Consider the following 19,047-nt stretch of genomic DNA (forward strand, 5'->3'; position numbering starts at 1 on the left):
GCCACCACAGGTCAGACACATACAGAAACAGATTGATGTTTCTGTTTCTCTTTTTCTCTCTCTATAAATTCAATAAATACATTTAAAAGAAAGAAAGAAAAAGAAAAGGGAAACTAGCTTGTTTGGATATGGTTTGGAAAAACTATAAAGATATTTTGAGACAAAGGCCTCTGACAATGGTCTTATTTTTGTTAAGTGTAGTCATGATGTTGTAGTTATGTTTTTTTTGTTTTGTTTTGTATTTTTCTGAAGCTGGAAACGGGGAGGCAGTCAGACTCCCGCATGCGCCCGATCGGGATCCACCCGGCATGCCCACCAGGGGGCAATGCTCTGCCTATCCCGGGCGTCACTCTGCTGTGACCAGAGCCAGTCTAGCGCTTGAGGCAGAGGCCATGGAGCCATCCCCAGCGCCCAGGCCATCTTTGCTCCAATGGAGCCTTGGCTGCAGGAGGGGAAGAGAGAGACAGAGAGGAAGGAGAGGGGGAGGGGTGGAGAAGCAGATAGGCGCTTCTCCTGTGTATCCTGGCCGGGAATCAAACCCGGGACTTCCACACGCCAGGCCAACACTACCACTGAGCCAACCGGCCAGGGCTGTAATTATGTTTTTAAAAAATTCCTACTGAAAGCTTTTTCTCAGATCAGGAGCAAGGCAAGGATGCCCAATCTGGCCATTTCTATTCAACATAGTCTTAGAAGTCCTATCCAAAGCAATTAAGCAAGAAAAAAGAAATAAAAGTCATCCAAATTGGAAAGGCAGTAAAATGATCTCTCTGCAGATGACATGAATGATCTTACATGTTAAAAAAAGAAGACAAAAAACCGTAAAGATTCCACCAAAAGTAAAAACCTGTGAGAATAAAAGAATTCAGCAAAGTTGCAGGGTACAAAATCACAGAAAAATCAATTGTTTCTACATATCAACAATGAACTATCAGACAAGGAAATTAAGAAAATAATTCTATGTGCAATTGTATAAAACTTAAGCAAGGAGGTGAAAAGACTTGTATGATGAAAACTACAAAATAATGTTGAAATAAATGGAAAAAGACACATCCATCCTATGTTCCTGGATTAGACTTAATATTGTTGAGATGTCCGTACTGCCCAAAGTGATCTGCAGATTTAGTGCAATACCCATTCAAACCCCAATGGCATTTTTAGCAGAAATCTAAAAATTCATATTAAAATTCATATAGAATATCTCAAGGAGCCCCAAATAATCCAAACAATTTTAAAAAGTTGGTGTATTCACACTTTTTTAAAAAAATGTTTGGCCCTGGCCGGTTGGCTCAGTGGTAGAGTGTCGGCCTGGCATGCGGAAGTCCTGGGTTCGATTTCCGGCCAGGGCACACAGGAGAAGCGCCCATCTGCTTCTCTACCCCCCCCCTTCCTCTCTGTCTCTCTCTTCCCCTCTCGCAGCCAAGGCTCCACTGGAGCAAGGGATGGCCCGGGCGCTGGGGATGGCTCCTTGGCCTCTGCCCCAGGCGCTGGAGTGGCTCTGGTCATGACAGAGCGACGCCCCGGATGGGCAGAGCATCACCCCCTGATGGGCGTGCCAGGTGAATCCCGGTCGGGCGCATGTGGGAGTCTGACTGCCTCCCCGTTTCCAGCTTCAGAAAAATACAAAAAAAAAAAAAGTTTATGTTACTGATTTTAGAGAGAGGAAGAGAGCAGGAGAGAGAAAGAGGGAGAGAGAGAGAGAGAGGGAGAGAGAGGAGAGAGAGACAGAGAGAGAAGGGGGGGAGGAGCGGGAAGCATCAACTCCCATATGGGCCTTGACCAAGCAAGCCCAGGGTTTCGAACTGGCGACCTCAGCATTTCCAGGTCGACGCTGTGTTTGTGTGTGCCCTGACTGGGGATCAAACCAGCAACCTCTGTGCTACAGGACAATGCTCCAACCAACCAAGCTATCCGGCCATGGCAGATTCACACGTTTTTATTTCAAACTATGTTACAAAAGCTATAGCAATCGAAGCAGTGAGGTATTGGCACACAGAGAAACAAGTCAACAGAACAGAATAGAGAACTCAAATAAACCCTCACTAATATGGGCAAATGATCTTTGGTAAGGGTGCCAAGGGCACTCAACGTGGAAAGGATAGTCTCCAACAAATAGTGTCAGGAAAACTTGATATCTATATGCAAACGAATGAGGTAAGGGTACCTTACACCATCTACAAAAAAATAAGCTCAGATGAATTAAAGGCCTAAATATAAGACCGGAAACTATAAAACTCCTAGAAGAAAACATAGGAGGAAAGCTTCATGGCATAGAAGTTGGCAATAATTCCTTGGAAAGGACATCAAAAAGCACAGGCAACAAAAGCAAAAATAGACATGTGGGATTGCATTGAATTTAAAAACTTTTGTGCCTGACCTGTGGTGGCACAGTGGATAAAGCGTCGACCTGGAAATGCTGAGGTCGCCAGTTCGAAACCCTGGGCTTGCTTGGTCAAGGCACATATGGGAGTTGATGCTTCCCGCTCCTCCCCCCCTTCTCTCTCTGTCTCTCTCTCCTCTCTCTCCCTCTCTGTCTCTCTCTCTCCTTCTCTCTCTCTCCTCTCTAAAAATGAATAAAAAATAAATAAATAAAAAACTTTTGTGCATCAAAGGACACAACAAAGTGAAAGGCAACCTATGGAATAGGAGGAAATATTTGCAAATTATCTGTCTGAGAAGAGGTTGATGTCCAGGATATCTAAAGAACTCTTTCTCTGAATGGATAAGGGAGGTAGAGAGAATAGATGCCACTAGAGAAGTTAGGAGACTGTCCTAAAAATCCAGATGCCGAGGATGGTGGCTTTGGGTACTGTGGAGTACTGCCTCGAGTTGCTCATCTGTAATAGCATTTGCTCATAGGCTAACATGTGTAAAGCTCTTAGTATCTTTCCTGGCACAAGGGATGTTTGCTGTTGTTACTATCGTCATCATCATTACTATTACTATTACTATTACTATTAAAGAGAGCCCTGAGCTAAGAGGCAGGTACACACAGGCTCAAATCCTATTTCCAACAAGTTCAAGCTGTGTGACTTTAAGCAAGTTCCTTAAGTTCTCTGCACCTGTTCTAGCATCTGTGAAAAGGGGGAGATGATGAAATAATATATAATAGCTATGCTGGAAGCTGTGTTTAGGTTGAAAACAATGTATAGAAAGCCCTTAGCACGGTGCCAGGCATATACAGAAGCACTCGCCAAATGGGAGCTGCTTTTAAGGATTTCCTGGAAGCAGGAGCCTTGTCTTGTATGGGCTGGGCTGGTGTGACCTTGCTGGAGTGTGGGTATACCATCACCTGAAGGAGCCGAGAAGCTATCCTTGGCTGTTTTTTTCCACTGGAGGATGTGTTTTTCCCAGGCTGGGAGAAGCCGTGGTGTAAACACCTGTGTGTGGATCTGCGGCAGCATAAGGTCATGGTACAAAGAGTGTAGGGGCTTGGTGGGCTTCCCAGTGACCTGCTGGGTCCAATCTTCCACCACCTCTGTGCCCCCTGCAGAGGTTTGGATTGTCACATTTAGCAGATCTCTTTCCAGACAGAGAAGGTCCTAGTAGCAGCCTGACCCCTCCCCCACCCAGTGCCCTGCCCAAGCCACAGCATGAATTGCACTTGGGAATTAGTGCAGCCTGTCTTTGTGGAAAGCCTCCAGCTAGTGGAGGAGGGGGAGAGGAGGCAGGAATAAACCTCCTGGCCTCTCGGGGCTTTCCACACTCCCACTCACTGCTACACATTCCCTGTCATGAGCTGATATTGTGGTATCAGCACCAGATCCAACTCATGTGTTGGTCCTGCTATGTGACATTGGGGCAGTTCCTTAACCTCTCTCAGCCTCAGCGATCTTCTCTGTGAAATGGAGTTTGTAATTGGAGCCACCTCAGAGGTTTGTGCCAAGTTCCTAACATGGGACCTAGAACAGAGAGCTCAGTAAAATGGTACAGGAGCAGTGCCTAATCCTCTGTTTCATTATGACCCTAAAGAACCCACTTAAGAGGGACTTAGCATTTTGCTGGCCAAGCCTTCCCTGCCCTCAGGCAGCATTCACTCATTCTGGAGGCTGAAGAGGCAGAACCATAAGGCCAATGTGGGGTTCTGAGCTAACCCTACTCTCCTTCCAATAACTCTCACAGCCCCTACCCACCTCTGGTCTGGCACCGAGACAGGCTCTGTGACCTTCCTCCCCCAAACTCATAGCCACCCCCAGCTTCATCATAAGTCAAACATCAGACCCAGTGCAATAGAGGGGCCTCAGGTGATATACCTGACCAGCAGTCCTCAGACTGTCAAGGTAGGTCATCAACAAGAGAATCTAAGCCTGACCAGGCGGTAGCGCAGTGGATAGAGCATCGGACTGGGATGCAGAGGACCAGGCTCGAGACCCTGAGGTTGCCAGCTTGAGCGCAGGCTCATCTGGTTTGAGCAAAACTCACCAGCTTGGACCCAAGGTTGCTGGCTCCAGCAAGGGGTTACTCGGTCTGCTGTAGCCCCACGGTCAAGGCACATATGAGAAAGCAATCAATGAACAACTAAGGTGTCGCAATGAAAAACTAATGATTGATGCTTCTCATCTTTCTGCGTTCCTGTCTGTCTGTCCCTATCTATCCCTCTCTCTGACTCTCTCTCTGTCTCCGTAAATTAAAAAAAAAGAGAGAGAGAGAGAATCTGAGAAGCAACCACAGTTGAGAGGGGCCTAAGGAAATGCAACAACTTAAGATAATGTGCTGTCTTGGACTGGACTCTAGAACAGAACAAAGACATTTGGTAAAGACTCAGAAAATGTAAATAAGCTATGGGTTGAGTTTAAGAATGCTATATTGGAGGCCCTGGCTGGTTGGCTCAGTGGTAGAGCGTCGGCCTGGCGTGCGGGGGACCCAGGTTCGATTCCCGGCCAGGGCACATAGGAGAAGCGCCCATCTGCTTCTCCACCCCCACCCCCTCCTTCCTCTCTGTCTCTCTCTTCCCCTCCCGCAGCCAAGGCTCCATTGGAGCAAAGATGGCCTGGGCGCTGGGGATGGCTCCTTGGCCTCTGCCCCAGGCGCTAGAGTGGCTCTGGTCGCAGCAGAGCGACGCCCCGGAGGGGCAGAGCATCGCCCCCTGGTGGGCAGAGCGTCGCCCCTGGTGGGCGTGCCGGGTGGATCCTGGTCGGGCGGATCCTGGTCGGGCGCATGCGGGAGTCTGTCTGACTGTCTCTCCCCATTTCCAGCTTCAGAAAGAAAAATAAATAAATAAATAAAAAGAATGCTATATTGGATAGTACTAATATATCAATACTGGTTCATTAATCATAAGAAATGTACTTTACTAGGAGAAGTTGTTAATAATAATAGTCGAAACCATGAGAGAGGATGAGGAAGGGAGGGCTGGAGGGTCTATGGAAACTCTGCTGAAGAAATATAAGTAAATGAATAGATAAATAAAATAAAAACACAGGGGGTTGCAGACATTACATGGGCACTCAATGGGAAAACACAAATTAAACCAATTGTAGAACATCACATATTGTGTGAAATATCCAGAATAAGTAAGTCCGTAGAGATAAAAAGCAGATTGCAGTTGCCTGGGGCTGAGAGAGAGTGGCTGCTAATGGGTCCAGGGTTTCCTTTGGGGAGAATGGAAAATTCTGGAATTAGATGGAGATGATGGTTGCCCCACACTGTGAATGTACTAAAATGCCAGTAAATTGCTTGCTTTAAAACTGAAATGGTTCATTTTATGCTATGTGAATTTTGCCCCCCAAAATGTTATATAGATATTTGATACAACAATCCTAAAACCATTTTATATTCTAAAAGTCTTTTGGGGTTTTTCTTTGGGGGTTTTCTTACAAACCCACAGTGGGAAATGAGTGGGAAATTGGTATAGTGGGGGGAAAAGAGGCCCTGACCGGTTTGCTCAGTGGTGGAGCATCAGCTGGCTTGTGGATGTCCTAGGTTTGATTCCCCTTTTCTCTCTCTCTCTTTCTCTCTCTTCCCCTCCCACAGCAATGGCTCGATTGGCTCAAGTGAGTTGGCCTCAGGCTTTGAGAATGGCTCCATGGCCTCTGCCTCAGGCGCTAGAAAATGGCTCCCCTTGCAATGGAGCAACAGCCCCAGATAGGCAGAGCATTGCCCCCAGTGGGCTTGCAGAGTGGATCCCTGTCAGGGCACATGGGGGAGTCTGTCTCTCTGCCTCCCCACTTCTCACTTAAGAAAAAAATAATTTAAAAAAAAAGTGCTGCCTGAGCAGGTGGTGGTGCAGTGGTGAGAGTATCGGACTGGGACGCAGAGGACCCAGGTTCAAAATCCCGAGGTTGCCAGTTTGAATGTGGGATCATCTGGTTTTAGCAAGGCTCACCAGCTTGAACTCAAGGTCGGTGGCTTGAGAAAGGGGTCACTCGGTCTGCTGTAGCCCCTGGTGAAGGCACATATGAGAAAGCAATCACACTGAGAAACTAAGGTGCCGCAACAAAGAATTGATGCTTCTCATCTCTCTACATTCCAGTCTGTCTGTTCCTCTCTCTGTCTCTCTCTGTCTCTCTCTGTCTCTGTCACACACACACACACACACACACACACACACACAAAAGTGCTAATGACCAATACATACACTACTTCCACGACCTCTTCCCAGCAGGACTTACTTATTGGTCACCCAAAACAGACAGATTCAAGGACAACCTAAAGTTAGCAGGGAGCAAAGCAAACACTACAGCCTTATCTTGGGGCCTCAGAGCAAGTATAAGGAGGGGAATTTAGGCAGTGTCATTCCTTTCTGTTCACCAGCTTCAAAGCAGGATGAAACTACTTGTGCTGGCCGCTCTGCTCACAGGTAGGTGAGTCTTTCCAGTTCTACTGACTTCTTGGGCTAAGATCTCATTCTGAAATGGGGGCCACAGCTCACAGGCCTGGCCAGACCTTGAGTCTTTATTCAGGGCTCCCTGCAGTGCTTAAGAGCTCCCATATTGGGGATTCCCTCTAATCCCCTCTCCTTCCATCTGGCACCTCTCAACCTTCAGGTCTGAACTCAGATAACCCTCCTCCACAGGGCCCACCCATCCAGGCTAAGACAGACCCCTCTCCTTTTTCTCTTGGTGCAAGGTCCCATCTTCCCACCAGCGTTCTTGGCTTGCAATATGTATCCTGTTGCTTCTTTTTTTTTTTTTAACCCCACACCCACCCACATAGCTCTATGAGAGCAGAGATAATGCTGTTTGCACCGTTGATTGAATGAATAAATGGAATCAGATACATTGGGATTCAAAGCCCACCTCATTCATTCATCCATCATTCATTCATTCATTCAACATTGATGGTATCAGGCTCTGGGTCAAGACTGAGGACTGAGATGAATGAGCCATGCTTCCTGTATGAGAAACACACACACACACACACACACACACACACACACACACACACACACACAGTAGTTTTATGCAGGTCTGGCCTCTACAAAGGCAGAGCTGGTGGGATCACAGAGAGAGAAACAGGGAAGTAGGAGTGGGGTCTGAAGATGGGCCTCGGAAACCAGGCATTGAATAAACAGATGGATACAGGTTGTGGGAAGTACTATGAAACCAAGAACATAAAAAAGTGAGCCTGGGCCCTGGCCGGTTGGCTCAGCGGTAGAGCGTCGGTCTGGCGTGCGGGGGACCCGGGTTCGATTCCCGGCCAGGGCACATAGGAGAAGCGCCTATTTGCTTCTCCACTCCCCCCTCCTTCCTCTCTGTCTCTCTCTTCCCCTCCAGCAGCCAAGGTTCCATTGGAGCAAAGATGGCCTGGGCGCTGGGGATGGCTCCTTGGCCTCTGCCCCAGGCGCTAGAGTGGCTCTGGTAGCGGCAGAGCGACCCCCCGGAGGGGCAGAGCATAGCCCCTGGTGGGCAGAGCATCACCCCTGGTGGGCGTGCCGGGTGGATCCCGGTCGGGCGCATGTGGGAGTCTGTCTGACTGTCTCTCCCCGTTTCCAGCTTCAGAAAAATACAAAAATACCAAAAAAAAAAAAAGAAAGAAGTGAGCCTGACCTGTGGTGGCACAGTGGATAAAGCATTGACCTAGAACACTGAGGTCGCGGATTCAAAACCCTGGGCTTACCTGGTCAAGGCACATATGGGAGTTGATGCTTCCTTTTCCTCCCCCTTTCTCTCTCTCTCTCCTCTCTAAAATGAATAAAATAAGTCTTAAAAATAAATAAAGGTTTTAAAAAAAAGAAAAGTGACAGCAGAGGAACCACTGAGGTTGGTGGTCAGGCGGTCAGGAGGGCCTTTTTGAGGAGGTGGCTTTTAAATCAAGATCTTCCAGCCTTCTGAAAAGTGAGATGACAAGTGTGCCAGGCAGGGGGAACTGTAGAGGAGTGGGCCCTGAGGCAGAAAAAGAGGTTGACCTGTTGAGAATGGGAGGCCACAAAGGCCTACTCACTATTCCTTTCCCGTCTCACTCCCCCCCCCACCCCCCAGTCACAAAAGGTCACATATGGTATGATTCTGTCACTGGAGAGGGGACTTGAACCTGAACGGACCTGTGTAGGGCTGGCCGGTAGTTCTTGACTACCTGTAGGGAAGATTTCACCACACAAGTCCAGGTGATTTTTTTTTTTTAACAGAGACAGAGAGTGAGTCAGAGAGAGGGATAGACAGGGACAGACAGACAGGAACGGAGAGATGATAAGCATCAATCATTAGTTTTTCATTGCACATTGCAACACCTTAATTGTTCATTGATTGCTTTCTTATACATGCCTTGACCGCGGGCCTTCAGAAAACCCGAGTAACCCCTTGCTTGAGCCAGCGACCCTGGGCTCAAGCTGGTGAGCTTTTGTTCAAACCAGATGAGTCCTGGCTCAAGCTGGCGAGCTTGGGGTCTCGAACCTGGGTCTTCTGCATCCCAGTCCGATGCTCTATCCACTGTGCCACCACCCGGTCAGAGGAGTCCAGGTGATTTTGAGAGTCCTGTGCCCGCCTGGTTTTGCTGCTTTCTGGGCCTGGAGCTGACATACAACTGAGGCCTAGATGTTATCTCTAGTGAAGTGGCCTTCTGTATCTGGCTGTAAATGGCCAGTTTGTTCGGCTAGGCTATCAGCTGTCAGGGGGCCAGCGTGGCGTCTGGCGGAGCAGGCAGGCCGTTCGGCCCCTGGGACGCTGGCAGAGACAACCAGGACGAATTTGAACTCTGGCTGTGTCTTCGTGCAGTGGGCGCCGCGGGAAGCGGCCTCAGCCCGCGGGCAGTGTGGCAGTTCCGCAACATGATCAAGTGCACGATCCCTGACAGCGACCCCTTGAAAGATTACAACAACTACGGATGCTACTGTGGCCTTGGCGGATCCGGTACCCCTGTGGATGAACTGGACGCGTGAGTGACTGATGTGCAGGGAGAGTGGGGTCTGGGGAGGGTACAAGCCAATGATCTCCCCAGGATGCACACAAAGAGGTTTTGCATATTTGCTAAGGATAACAAATGTTCACCTCTTGTCATGTAAAATACGTTTCAAGAGGACCCTGAATTCAACGCTCCCTATCGGGGACGAAGAGAGGAACGTCGATGTGAGGTAGTCGATGCTGCTGCCCTCTAGTGGCAGGACTTTGTAACACAAAATATCCCAGCAACGACTAAATGGTCATCCTCAGGATATTTTTCATACTGTATTCCTGCAACCATTTTTAAAAACCGCCTTCAACAAACATGATAAAAGGACTTAAACATTTTTCAAGCCACAAAACCAAAATCTCCTGGAGCATGTCAGCTAAAACGCCCCCTTCTGTTTCTGTCCTCCCCTTCCTCCCAGGTGCTGTCAGGTACATGACCACTGCTACAGCCAAGCCAAGAAGCGAGACAGCTGCAGATTCCTCCTGGACAACCCCTACACCAAAATCTACTCATACTCATGCTCTGGCTCAGAGATCACCTGCAGCAGTATGTTTACCCCCTTGCTGGCTTGTAGGCGCTCAGTAGGCATGTGGGGACATAATAGTAATAATAGCTACCATTTAATGATTTTTTTTTTCTTTTAGCAAGAGGGAATGTGAGGAGACAGACAGGGACACACAGACAGGAAGAGAGAGAGATGAGAAGCATCAATCATCAGTTTTTTGTTGTGGCACTTTAGTTGTTTATTGATTACTTTCTCATATGTGCCTTGACCATGGGGCTTAAGCCAAGCCAGTGACCCCTTGCTCAAGCCAGCGACCTTGGGGTCAAGTCAAGAAGCTTTCAAGCCAGTGACCTTTGGGCTCAATCCAGCGACCATGGGGTCACATACAAGAGTCCATGCTCAAGCTGGCAACCTTAGGGTTTCCAACCTGGGTCCTCAGCATTCCAGGCCAATACTCTATCTACTGTGCCACTACCTAGTCAGACTACTGATCATTTTTTGATGCCAGAAAGTGTACCATTATTATCTCCACTTTACAGATAAAGACACTAAGGTGCAGAAGGCTAAGTCATTTGCCCAAAGGCATAAAACTCATAGATGGTGGTGTTTGGTTTTTTAACACAGGTCTGCCTGACTCCAAAGCCTCTGCTCTTAACTGCCATGTTATACTGGTTAATTATTTCATAAAAAGAGATCACAACTAGCATTTATTAGGCCCTTACTACATGCCAGGTACTAGCTGAGGTGTGTATGCGAGGTAAGTTTTATTAAATCCCATTTTATAGGTATGGAAGCTCAGGCTCAAAAATAATCACTTGCCCCAAATCACACAGCTAAGGAGGGACAGGGCTGGCATTTGAACTCAGTTGCTTCTTACTCCATAGTCTCTGGTTTTAAGCAGTAAGTCAAGCAGCACTCATAGTGAAATGTGTTCCTCCACGAAGGCAGTTCTAAAAAGTAGACAATTCAGCCTGACCTGTGGTGGCGCAGTGTGGATCAAATGTTGACCTGGAAACACTGAGGTTGCCAGTTCGAAACTATGGAGCTGCCTGGTCAAGGCACATATGGGAGTTGTTTCCTGCTCCTCCCCCCTTCTCTCTCTCTCTCTCTCTGTCTCTCTCCTCTCTAAAATAAATAACTAAATAATATTTTAAAAGTAGACAATTCAGAGACGTGAAAGGGATTGTCACTACAGTACAAACAACATCAGCACGACCATAATTCAAGGCCACAAATGCCAAGAAAAAAAGTTATCCAGAATCCCACCACTGTAAGAAATAAACAGCTTCATGCCTCCATGTTCCTTGTTGCCCTTCCCCTTGGAATGAGGCTTATTTCATTTGAATCATGACTAGGCATATGCCCCTAACCCTAACCCTAAGCCTTTTGTTCCTTCTGCATGAAACACTTCCTACCAGTGGGTCACCCCCTCATTCCAGGTCATTCTTTTTTTCTTTTTTTTTTTTAACTTTTGTAAGCCTTTATTCATTTTTAGGGAGGGGAGAGAGAGAAGGAGGGAGGAGCAGAAAGCATCAACTCCCACATGTGCCTTGACCAGGCAAGCCCAGGGTTTTGAACCAGCGACCTCAGCGTTTCCAGGTTGACGCTTTATCCACTGCGCCACCACAGGTCAGGCCAGGTCATTCTTCAGATGTCACTTTCACATTGAAGTCTTCCTTCACTGCATTCTTTTAAATCATGTACATATTCCCTCCATTTCTCCATCATTCTCTATCTTCTCTCTCAGCTTTGTTTTTTCCACAAAATTTACCAACATAATATATTTAGGTATTTCCTTGCTATGGATCCCAGACTCCTTTACAAATCTGACAGAAGTTATGGAGCCTCTCCCCAGAGGAAAGACACACACACACTTTTGCAAATGATTTATTTTTAATACAGCTGCCCTCCCCTTCTAACCAGGTCAAGAAGCCTGCATTTTAGGGTTTTTATTCATATTAATTAACAATAACTCGCTAAATAATGACCTCATTGTGCACTTTATACTCTAATTGCTAATTGATGCTTTAATGGATGTTCACTGGGCAAGGCAAACATTTATGGTTTTTTAAAGAAAGGAACAGAGAGAAACAAAACTTTAACAAGATTTTGAAGATAGCAGAGAGAGTTAAATTGTGAATAATAAAATTGAAATGCATTTTAAATGTTAACTGTGCTGTTTCTTTTGGTTACAAAACAAACAAGGCCAAAGTAATGTGATTTCAGACTCTACAAAAATATTTGTCCCAGATAGAAGGCACCTATAATCCTATTAGCCACAGATAACCAGTCAGCTACATATCCCTTTAAAATTTTTGCATTTACTAGTTATTTTTTCCTTTAACAAAATATCTTGGAAACATTTCCACATATAGACATACTTAATTCTTTTTTTTTTTTTTTTTACAGAGTCAGAGAGAGGAATAGATAGGGACAGACAGACAGGAACGGAGAGAGATGAGAAGCATCATCAGTTTTACATTGTGGCACTTTAGTTGTTCATTGATTGCTTTCTCATATGTGCCTTGACCGTGGGGCTACAGCAGACCGAGTAACCCCTTGCTCGAGCCAGCGACCTTGGGTCCAAGCTGGTGAGCTTTGCTCAAACCACATGAGCCCACGCTCAAGATGGCAACTTCGGGGTCTCGAACATGGGTCTTCGGCATCCCAGTCCAACGCTCTATCCACTGTGCCACCACCTGGTCAGGTTTAAATGTCTGTATAATGTCCTATTATTTTTAAAATATGTGCTTTAAAGTAGAAAAATTGGCTTACTAAACTTCACTAAATTGAATGTAAAATAGTTTGCTTCCTGAAGTGTATGCTTTTGTGTTTTCCACATGGTTTATAATTGCTTGCCTATGTTATCAGAGATTTGTAGCTATATGGGTTTTTTTTTTGGCGGGGGGGTTGTGGTACTATATGGGTTTTCAAAGTAGGGAGCTCATATAAGGGTTCAAAATAGACAAGACTTGCCAAAGGGCAGCCCTCACACCTAGGATTGCCAGATAAAACACAGGCTGCCCAGTTAAATTTGACTTTAAGATAGACAACAAGCCTGACCTGTGGTGGCGCAGTGGATAAAGAGTCGACCTGGAATGCTGATGTTGTGGTTCAAGACCTTGTTGTGGCTTGCCTGGTCAAGGCACATACGAAAAGAAACTGTGAGTTGGTGCTTCCCATTCCTCTCTCCCCACACTTTCTCTTCTCTCTAAAATCAATAAATAATATCTAAAAAACCCCACAAAACCAGACAATAAACAACTTTTTAGTCTATGTCCCAAACACTGCATTTACTGTTTATCTGAAATTCTGGTATTTTAATTGCTTCATTTGTCCACCCTAAATTTGCACCGATGGAATGGCTACCGAATCATTCCAGTTAATTTTCCCTGCCCCTGTGTTGTATAAAACAGGGTCCATCTTGGCTCAGTCCCCTCTTCTTGCTCTTTTCCAGGCAAAAACAAAGACTGCCAGGCCTTCATCTGCAACTGTGACCGCGAGGCTGCCATCTGCTTCTCAAAGGCTCCATACAACAAGGAGCACAAGAATCTGGACACCGAGAAGTTCTGTTAGGCCTCAGTATTGCCTCCGCCTCTGTAACGCATTGTCCCGATGGCCTTCACCTTACACTGTGCCCTCTAGTAAAGCACCTTGTTGAAAGGCCTCGCATTTGGAGATTGTTTTATTCTCTGTCCGTCCTTTGTGAGCATTGTTCCTTCCAGACTTGGAAGTTGAATCACACAGATATTTCCAGGAAGTGAGCACCCTGAGACCTGAATAGTGATTAACAACCACTGATTATTGACTCTGTGCCAGGACTGTGTATCGCAGAATTCTCTGGGCAACCCCAGGAGGTTTTGGCACCATTAGCAAATCCTACTTTTTTCTAAGCTGAGGCTCATAGGAGAGGTCACTTGCTTGGTGCTATGCATCCAGTAAGTAGCAAAGAAGGGATCTGAACCCAACAGAACACACGCTCTTAACCACTACCCACCCTGCCCAAAGTAGTGGGCTCTTGTTTCAGTTTAAGCCAGATCTCTCCTCCGCTCATGTCTCTGCCTCCATTTCCAACTCTGTCAACCCATTTCTCTACCACCCTTTTCTTTGCTACACCTTTCAAAGATTTCACTACACTCTACAAGCTGACTTTTACATTGCGGTCAACAAATATAGTAAAAAAAAATAACAGCTTCTACTTTTTGAGCATCTACTGCATATCACTCTGTGCTAAGGGCTTTCACCTCTCACCTCATTAAACAGCCAAACCAGCTCTCTGACGTTGATATTGTTACTCCATTTTATGGAGGATAAACTAAAAACTCAGAGAAGCCCCTTACCTATGATCACACAAATGGCAGAGTCAGGATTTGACTAGATCTGCCTTATGGCAATGTCTGAGATCTTAACCACGAAGTTACTTGGCCACGTTTCTCTACTAGGATTTATGACTACTACCCTGGCCTGACATTCACCAGAGAGAGTGGGGAGGGAAAGAGAAGAGAACGGAATTAGAAAAGCAAAGATGAGACAGGGCTATGAGAAGCCACTGCCCAGTTTTTAACCACGGCCAGAACAGTAGCAGCTGCTGGGTGTCTGATGCGCAGCAAAGAAGTGTGTGTGGATTTGTCTTTTGACCCAGTTTTCCCCTCATTTCATTCATCCGTTCAATGACTATTTATTAAACACTCATTCTGAGCCAGACACTGTACAAAATGCTGAGGATACAATGTATTTGGGGCTGGCCTCAACATAATGATTTATTGTTAGTAGCTGCCTGCAGTTGAATCTTTTGAGACTTTCTTTCTTGCTCTTCAAACTGGAGTATTCTATATTATATACGCCACGTATACTTTATGCTCCAGACCAGGGGTCCCCAAACTTTTTACACAGGGGGCCAGTTCAATGTCCCTCAGACTGTTGGAGGGCCGGACTATAAAAAAAACTATGAACAAATAACTGTGCACACTGCACATATCTTATTTTAAAGTAAAAAAACAAAATGGGAACAAATACAATATTAAAAAAAAAAAAAGAACAAATAAATTTAAATCAACAAACTGACCAGTATTTCAATGGGAACTATGCTCCTCTCACTGACCACTAATGAAAGAGGTGCCCCTTCCGGAAGTGCGGCCGGGGGCGGATAAATGGCCTCAGGGGGCTGCATGCGGCAGCTGGCCGTACTTTGGGGACCCTTGCTCCAGACTGTACCGTGCACTTTGAACAGTTATAGCATCATCCTCACAACAGCTCTATAGTTACAGGCATAATTATAACCTCATTTTACCGATGAGAAAACTGGCTCAAAGAGGCAAGCGATTTGTCAAAGGTCACTCACTCATAGGTGGCATAGATACTGGAAACCAAATCTGGATAACTTAGAGTACAAGTGCAATCACACTGTGAACTCGCTGAAGCCAGAGTGAGATGTGTCCCTACCTGCCTAATACTGTACTTGACACATTGGGGGCACTAAATAAATAATTGCTAAATGCTTAATGAAGTGTTGGTTATTAGCATTCAGGATCTCTTCATTGGCGAGAATGGGACTATTTTCTTTCTTTCTTTTTATAAGATTTTATTTATTGATTTTACAGAGAGGAGAGAGAGAGAGAGAGAGAGAGAGAGAGAGGCGGGGGGGTGGGGCAGGAAGCTTCTTGTATGTGCTTTGACCAGGCAAGCGGGGCGGCGGGGTGGGAGGCTCTGAACCAGCAACGTCAGCATTCCAGATCCAAGCTTTATACATTGCACCACCCTAGCGTATAACTTGAATATTTTCAATTTCAACAAACTTAGATTGATGGCCATTCTGTGCACAGTATGTTAAAGTAGGATTGCAAGGGATGAAAAAGTTAAGTTAAACCTGGCCTCGGCCTTCAACGAACTGTAAATGTTAAATGTCTTTCTTCAATAGAAAGAAACTGCAAGCCTCCCCTCCCCATTTGTTAGGAGACCTGCGTATTCCCATTCCTCCCCACCCCCACCCCCACCAGATAATAGAACAAACAAGAGAGAGAACAGAGTCACCTGAGTACTCAAGCTGGGCTCTAAAAATATCCTCTGACGTAAACACCTTCCTCTTTTCCATTATCCCAAGGGTTAGGGGGAGGGAGAGAACAAATTCCTTTAACAGTCTTTTAATGAGCATCTGCTGGTTGCTCATTACACGGAACGCAATAGGAAACCCTAGCACAATGGCTGATGTGATTTAAATGAATAAATAATTAAATATACTGGACAGAGTAATGTGAAGTCAGGATTATATCATTGTGTTAGATAGGAGCCACAGTGCCTAGCACATTTCCCACGCTCATTAAATAATTTTTTAAAATTGATTTCAGAAAAAAAAATTGATTTCAGAGAGAGGGGAAGAGGGGAGAAAGAGAAACATCCATTTGCTGTTCCACTTATTTATGCATTCATTGGTGGGGATCCAACCGCTATAACTGAGCCACCTGGCCAGGACCTCAGTTAATTATTTAATAAAAATACAGTGCGGTGCGCTGGTTTGTCCCAGTCGAGGGTAAAAATACCCCACGTGGCCGTATTTACCTTTTCTAACCACGTGCCCCTCCGTGCCCAACCCTATCAATCCACCCGCCACTCTCCAGGGCTGGAGAGATTTCAGAGCAAAAAATATGATTGGGCATCTTGTGGACACGTGGCTCTCCGTTTTTCTTTCCTCCGCCCCTCCCAAACTCAGGCCCCGCCTCTTGGTGCGGGACGCGCGCCGGCGCAGGCGCATTGAGTGGTAATGGTTGCCGGAGGTGGTGTCTGAGTGAAGTGAGGCTCCGGAAGGACAGAGTGGGCGGGTTGAGAATGAAAAGAAAGCGAAGACACGTAGATGTCACATTCGGTCCCACTTTCCTGCCGTGTTGGTCTCTCTGTGGGTTCTTCATCCCTTGCGCGCACGCTCCTTGCCAGTTTCCGTTTGGTAACGCTTTCATCCCGGGAGGGGTCTGGGGGTCGGGAGGGAAAGTAGGGTGTTGGGAATCAAAGGGGCGAGAACGGAAAAATGGCCAAGTAGAAAGGCGAATGAATTTTGAGCGGAGCCAAGGGCCTCTGGAGCTTTATAGTGCCACTGAATCACCGCCCCCATCTTCTCGAGTTCTTTTAAAAAGGTGAAGGGGCCTGACCTGTGGTGGCGCAGTGGATAAAGCGTCAACCTGGGAACACTGAGGTTACCGGTTCAAAACCCTGGCTTGCCTGGTCAAGGCACATATGGGAGTTGATGCTTCCTGCTCCTCCCTCTTCTCTCTCTCTCTCTCTCCCCCTCTCCCCCCCTAAAATGAATAAATAAATAAAAATTAAAAAAAAATAAAAAGGTGAAGGGGCCTGACCTGTGGTGGCGCAGTGGGATAAAGCGTCGACCTGGAAATGCTGAGGTCACCGGTTTGAAACCCTGGGCTTGCCTGGTCAAGGCACATATGGGAGTTGATGCTTCCAGCTCCTCCCCCCTTCTCTCTCTCTGTCTCTCCTCTCTCTCTCTCTCTCCCTCTCCTCTCTAAAAAATGAATAAATTAAAAGTAAATAAAATAAAATAAAAAGGTGAAGGGGTTTGCAGGTTTGAACTCTATGCTTTTGCATTTGTTGTCCTTTCTGTTTGGGAAGCTTCTCTTTTTGCCGCCTAGGGAATGCTTACTCATCTTGTAGGACTTAATTTGGGTCACTTCTGGAAGTGTCTTGAGCCTTACTTTACTTCCCTCCCAAAGTACAGTTGCTCAGTTACCCCCCACCCCAAGTGTCTGCAGCATTGGTGAAGGAGAGCGAGCTCAGACCTGGACAGACCTGGTCATCCTAGGTGACGTTTGGGCAAGTTATGTAAGCTTCAGGGCCGTCAACTTTCAAAAGAAACTGCGTAGGGTCGCAGGTAGGGTTAGTTGGAGGAATTAGGTGAGTTGGTGTGTTTGTTGTGTAGTAAATGTTTAATAAATATTTTCCCAAGGGAATGAAGAAAGGCTATTCACTTTTTATTTTTTTCAGCTATGAAATTAATGACTTTTTAAAATAAGATTTTACTGCCTGACCTGTGGTGGCACAGTGGATAAAGCATCGACCTGGAAATGCTGATGTTGCCGGTTCGAAACCCTGGGCTTACCTGGTCAAGGCACATATGGGAGTTGATGCTTCCAGCTCCTCCCCCCTTCTCTCTGTCTCTCTCTCCTCTCTCTCTGTCTCTCCCTCTCCTGTCTAAAATGAATAAATAAAAAATAAAGAAAAAATTTAAAATAAGATTTTACTTACTCATTTGAGAGAGAGAGAAGGGAGACACAAGGTGGGAGGAGCAGGAAGCATCAACTCCCTTATGTGCCTTGACCGGGTAAGCCCAGGGTTTTGAACCTGCAACCTCAGTGTTCCAAGTCGAAGCTTTATCCACTGCGCCACCATAGGTCAGGCTCACTTTTTATTTTCTTTAGAAAGGATTTACTACATCAGACAAGACTTTTGTAATGTTTAAAAAATAAGCAGGGCCCTGGCCGGTTGGGTCAGCGGTAGAGCGTCGGCCTGGCGTGCGGGGGACCCAGGTTCGATTCCCGGCCAGGGCACATAGGAGACGCGCCCATTTGCTTCTCTACCCCCCCCCCTTCCTCTCTGTCTCTCTCTTCCCCTCCCGCAGCCAAGGCTCCATTGGAGCAAGGATGGCCCAGGCGCTGGGGATGGCTCCTTGGCCTCTGCCCCAGGCGCTAGAGTGGCTCTGGTCGTGGCAGAGCGACGCCCCGGAGGGGCAGAGCATTGCCCCCTGGTGGGCAGAGCTTCACCCCTGGTGGGTGTGCCCGGTGGATCCCGGTCGGGCGCATGCGGGAGTCTGTCTGACTGACTCTCCCCGTTTCCAGCTTCAGAAAAATACAAAAAAAAAAAAAAAAAAAAAAAAAAAAAAGCAGGTACACAAAAAGGAAATGTGGTTTTGAGGAAGAGTCCCGTGAGTCTAGTTAAAAGAGTAAATAGGTTGGACCCAACAGTTTGGCAGGTAGGACAGCTTCCCTTTCCACCATCCTGCCCCCCCCCCCATCCTGTTTTCAATGGCTGAGCATTTGTTTACTGTGTGCCAGGCACTGCTGTGAGCTTCTCATGAATCGAATCGTTACCCTGCTTAATCCTCGTAACAACCCCGTGAAGTAGCTACTATTAGTCTCACTTATAAAAAGACTGAAGATTAGATAAAAACAACTTGCCCAAGTTCACCTAACTAGTATGTAGGGAGAAACAGATGG

General features: G+C 46.4%; 1 protein-coding gene across 2 annotated transcripts; it reads left to right on the plus strand.

The window, feature by feature from the left end:
* Window positions 1–6,642: 6,642 nt before the first annotated feature.
* On the plus strand, window positions 6,643–13,504 carry PLA2G1B (phospholipase A2 group IB). 2 transcript variants are annotated; one of them, XM_066370769.1, is made up of 4 exons: window positions 6,643–6,799; window positions 9,153–9,312; window positions 9,746–9,873; window positions 13,290–13,504. In XM_066370769.1, exons 1-4 carry the CDS (start codon window positions 6,766–6,768, stop codon window positions 13,406–13,408), a joined length of 441 nt encoding a protein of 146 aa, XP_066226866.1. In that variant the 5' UTR covers window positions 6,643–6,765; the 3' UTR covers window positions 13,409–13,504. The 2 variants fall into 2 exon arrangements, with proteins under 2 accessions (XP_066226866.1, XP_066226867.1); XM_066370770.1 differs by having other exon boundaries at window positions 6,683–6,803.
* Window positions 13,505–19,047: the final 5,543 nt, after the last annotated feature.

The sequence above is a fragment of the Saccopteryx leptura genome, chromosome 2, assembly GCF_036850995.1.
Source record: "Saccopteryx leptura isolate mSacLep1 chromosome 2, mSacLep1_pri_phased_curated, whole genome shotgun sequence".
NCBI classification, from domain to species: Eukaryota; Metazoa; Chordata; class Mammalia; order Chiroptera; family Emballonuridae; genus Saccopteryx; species Saccopteryx leptura.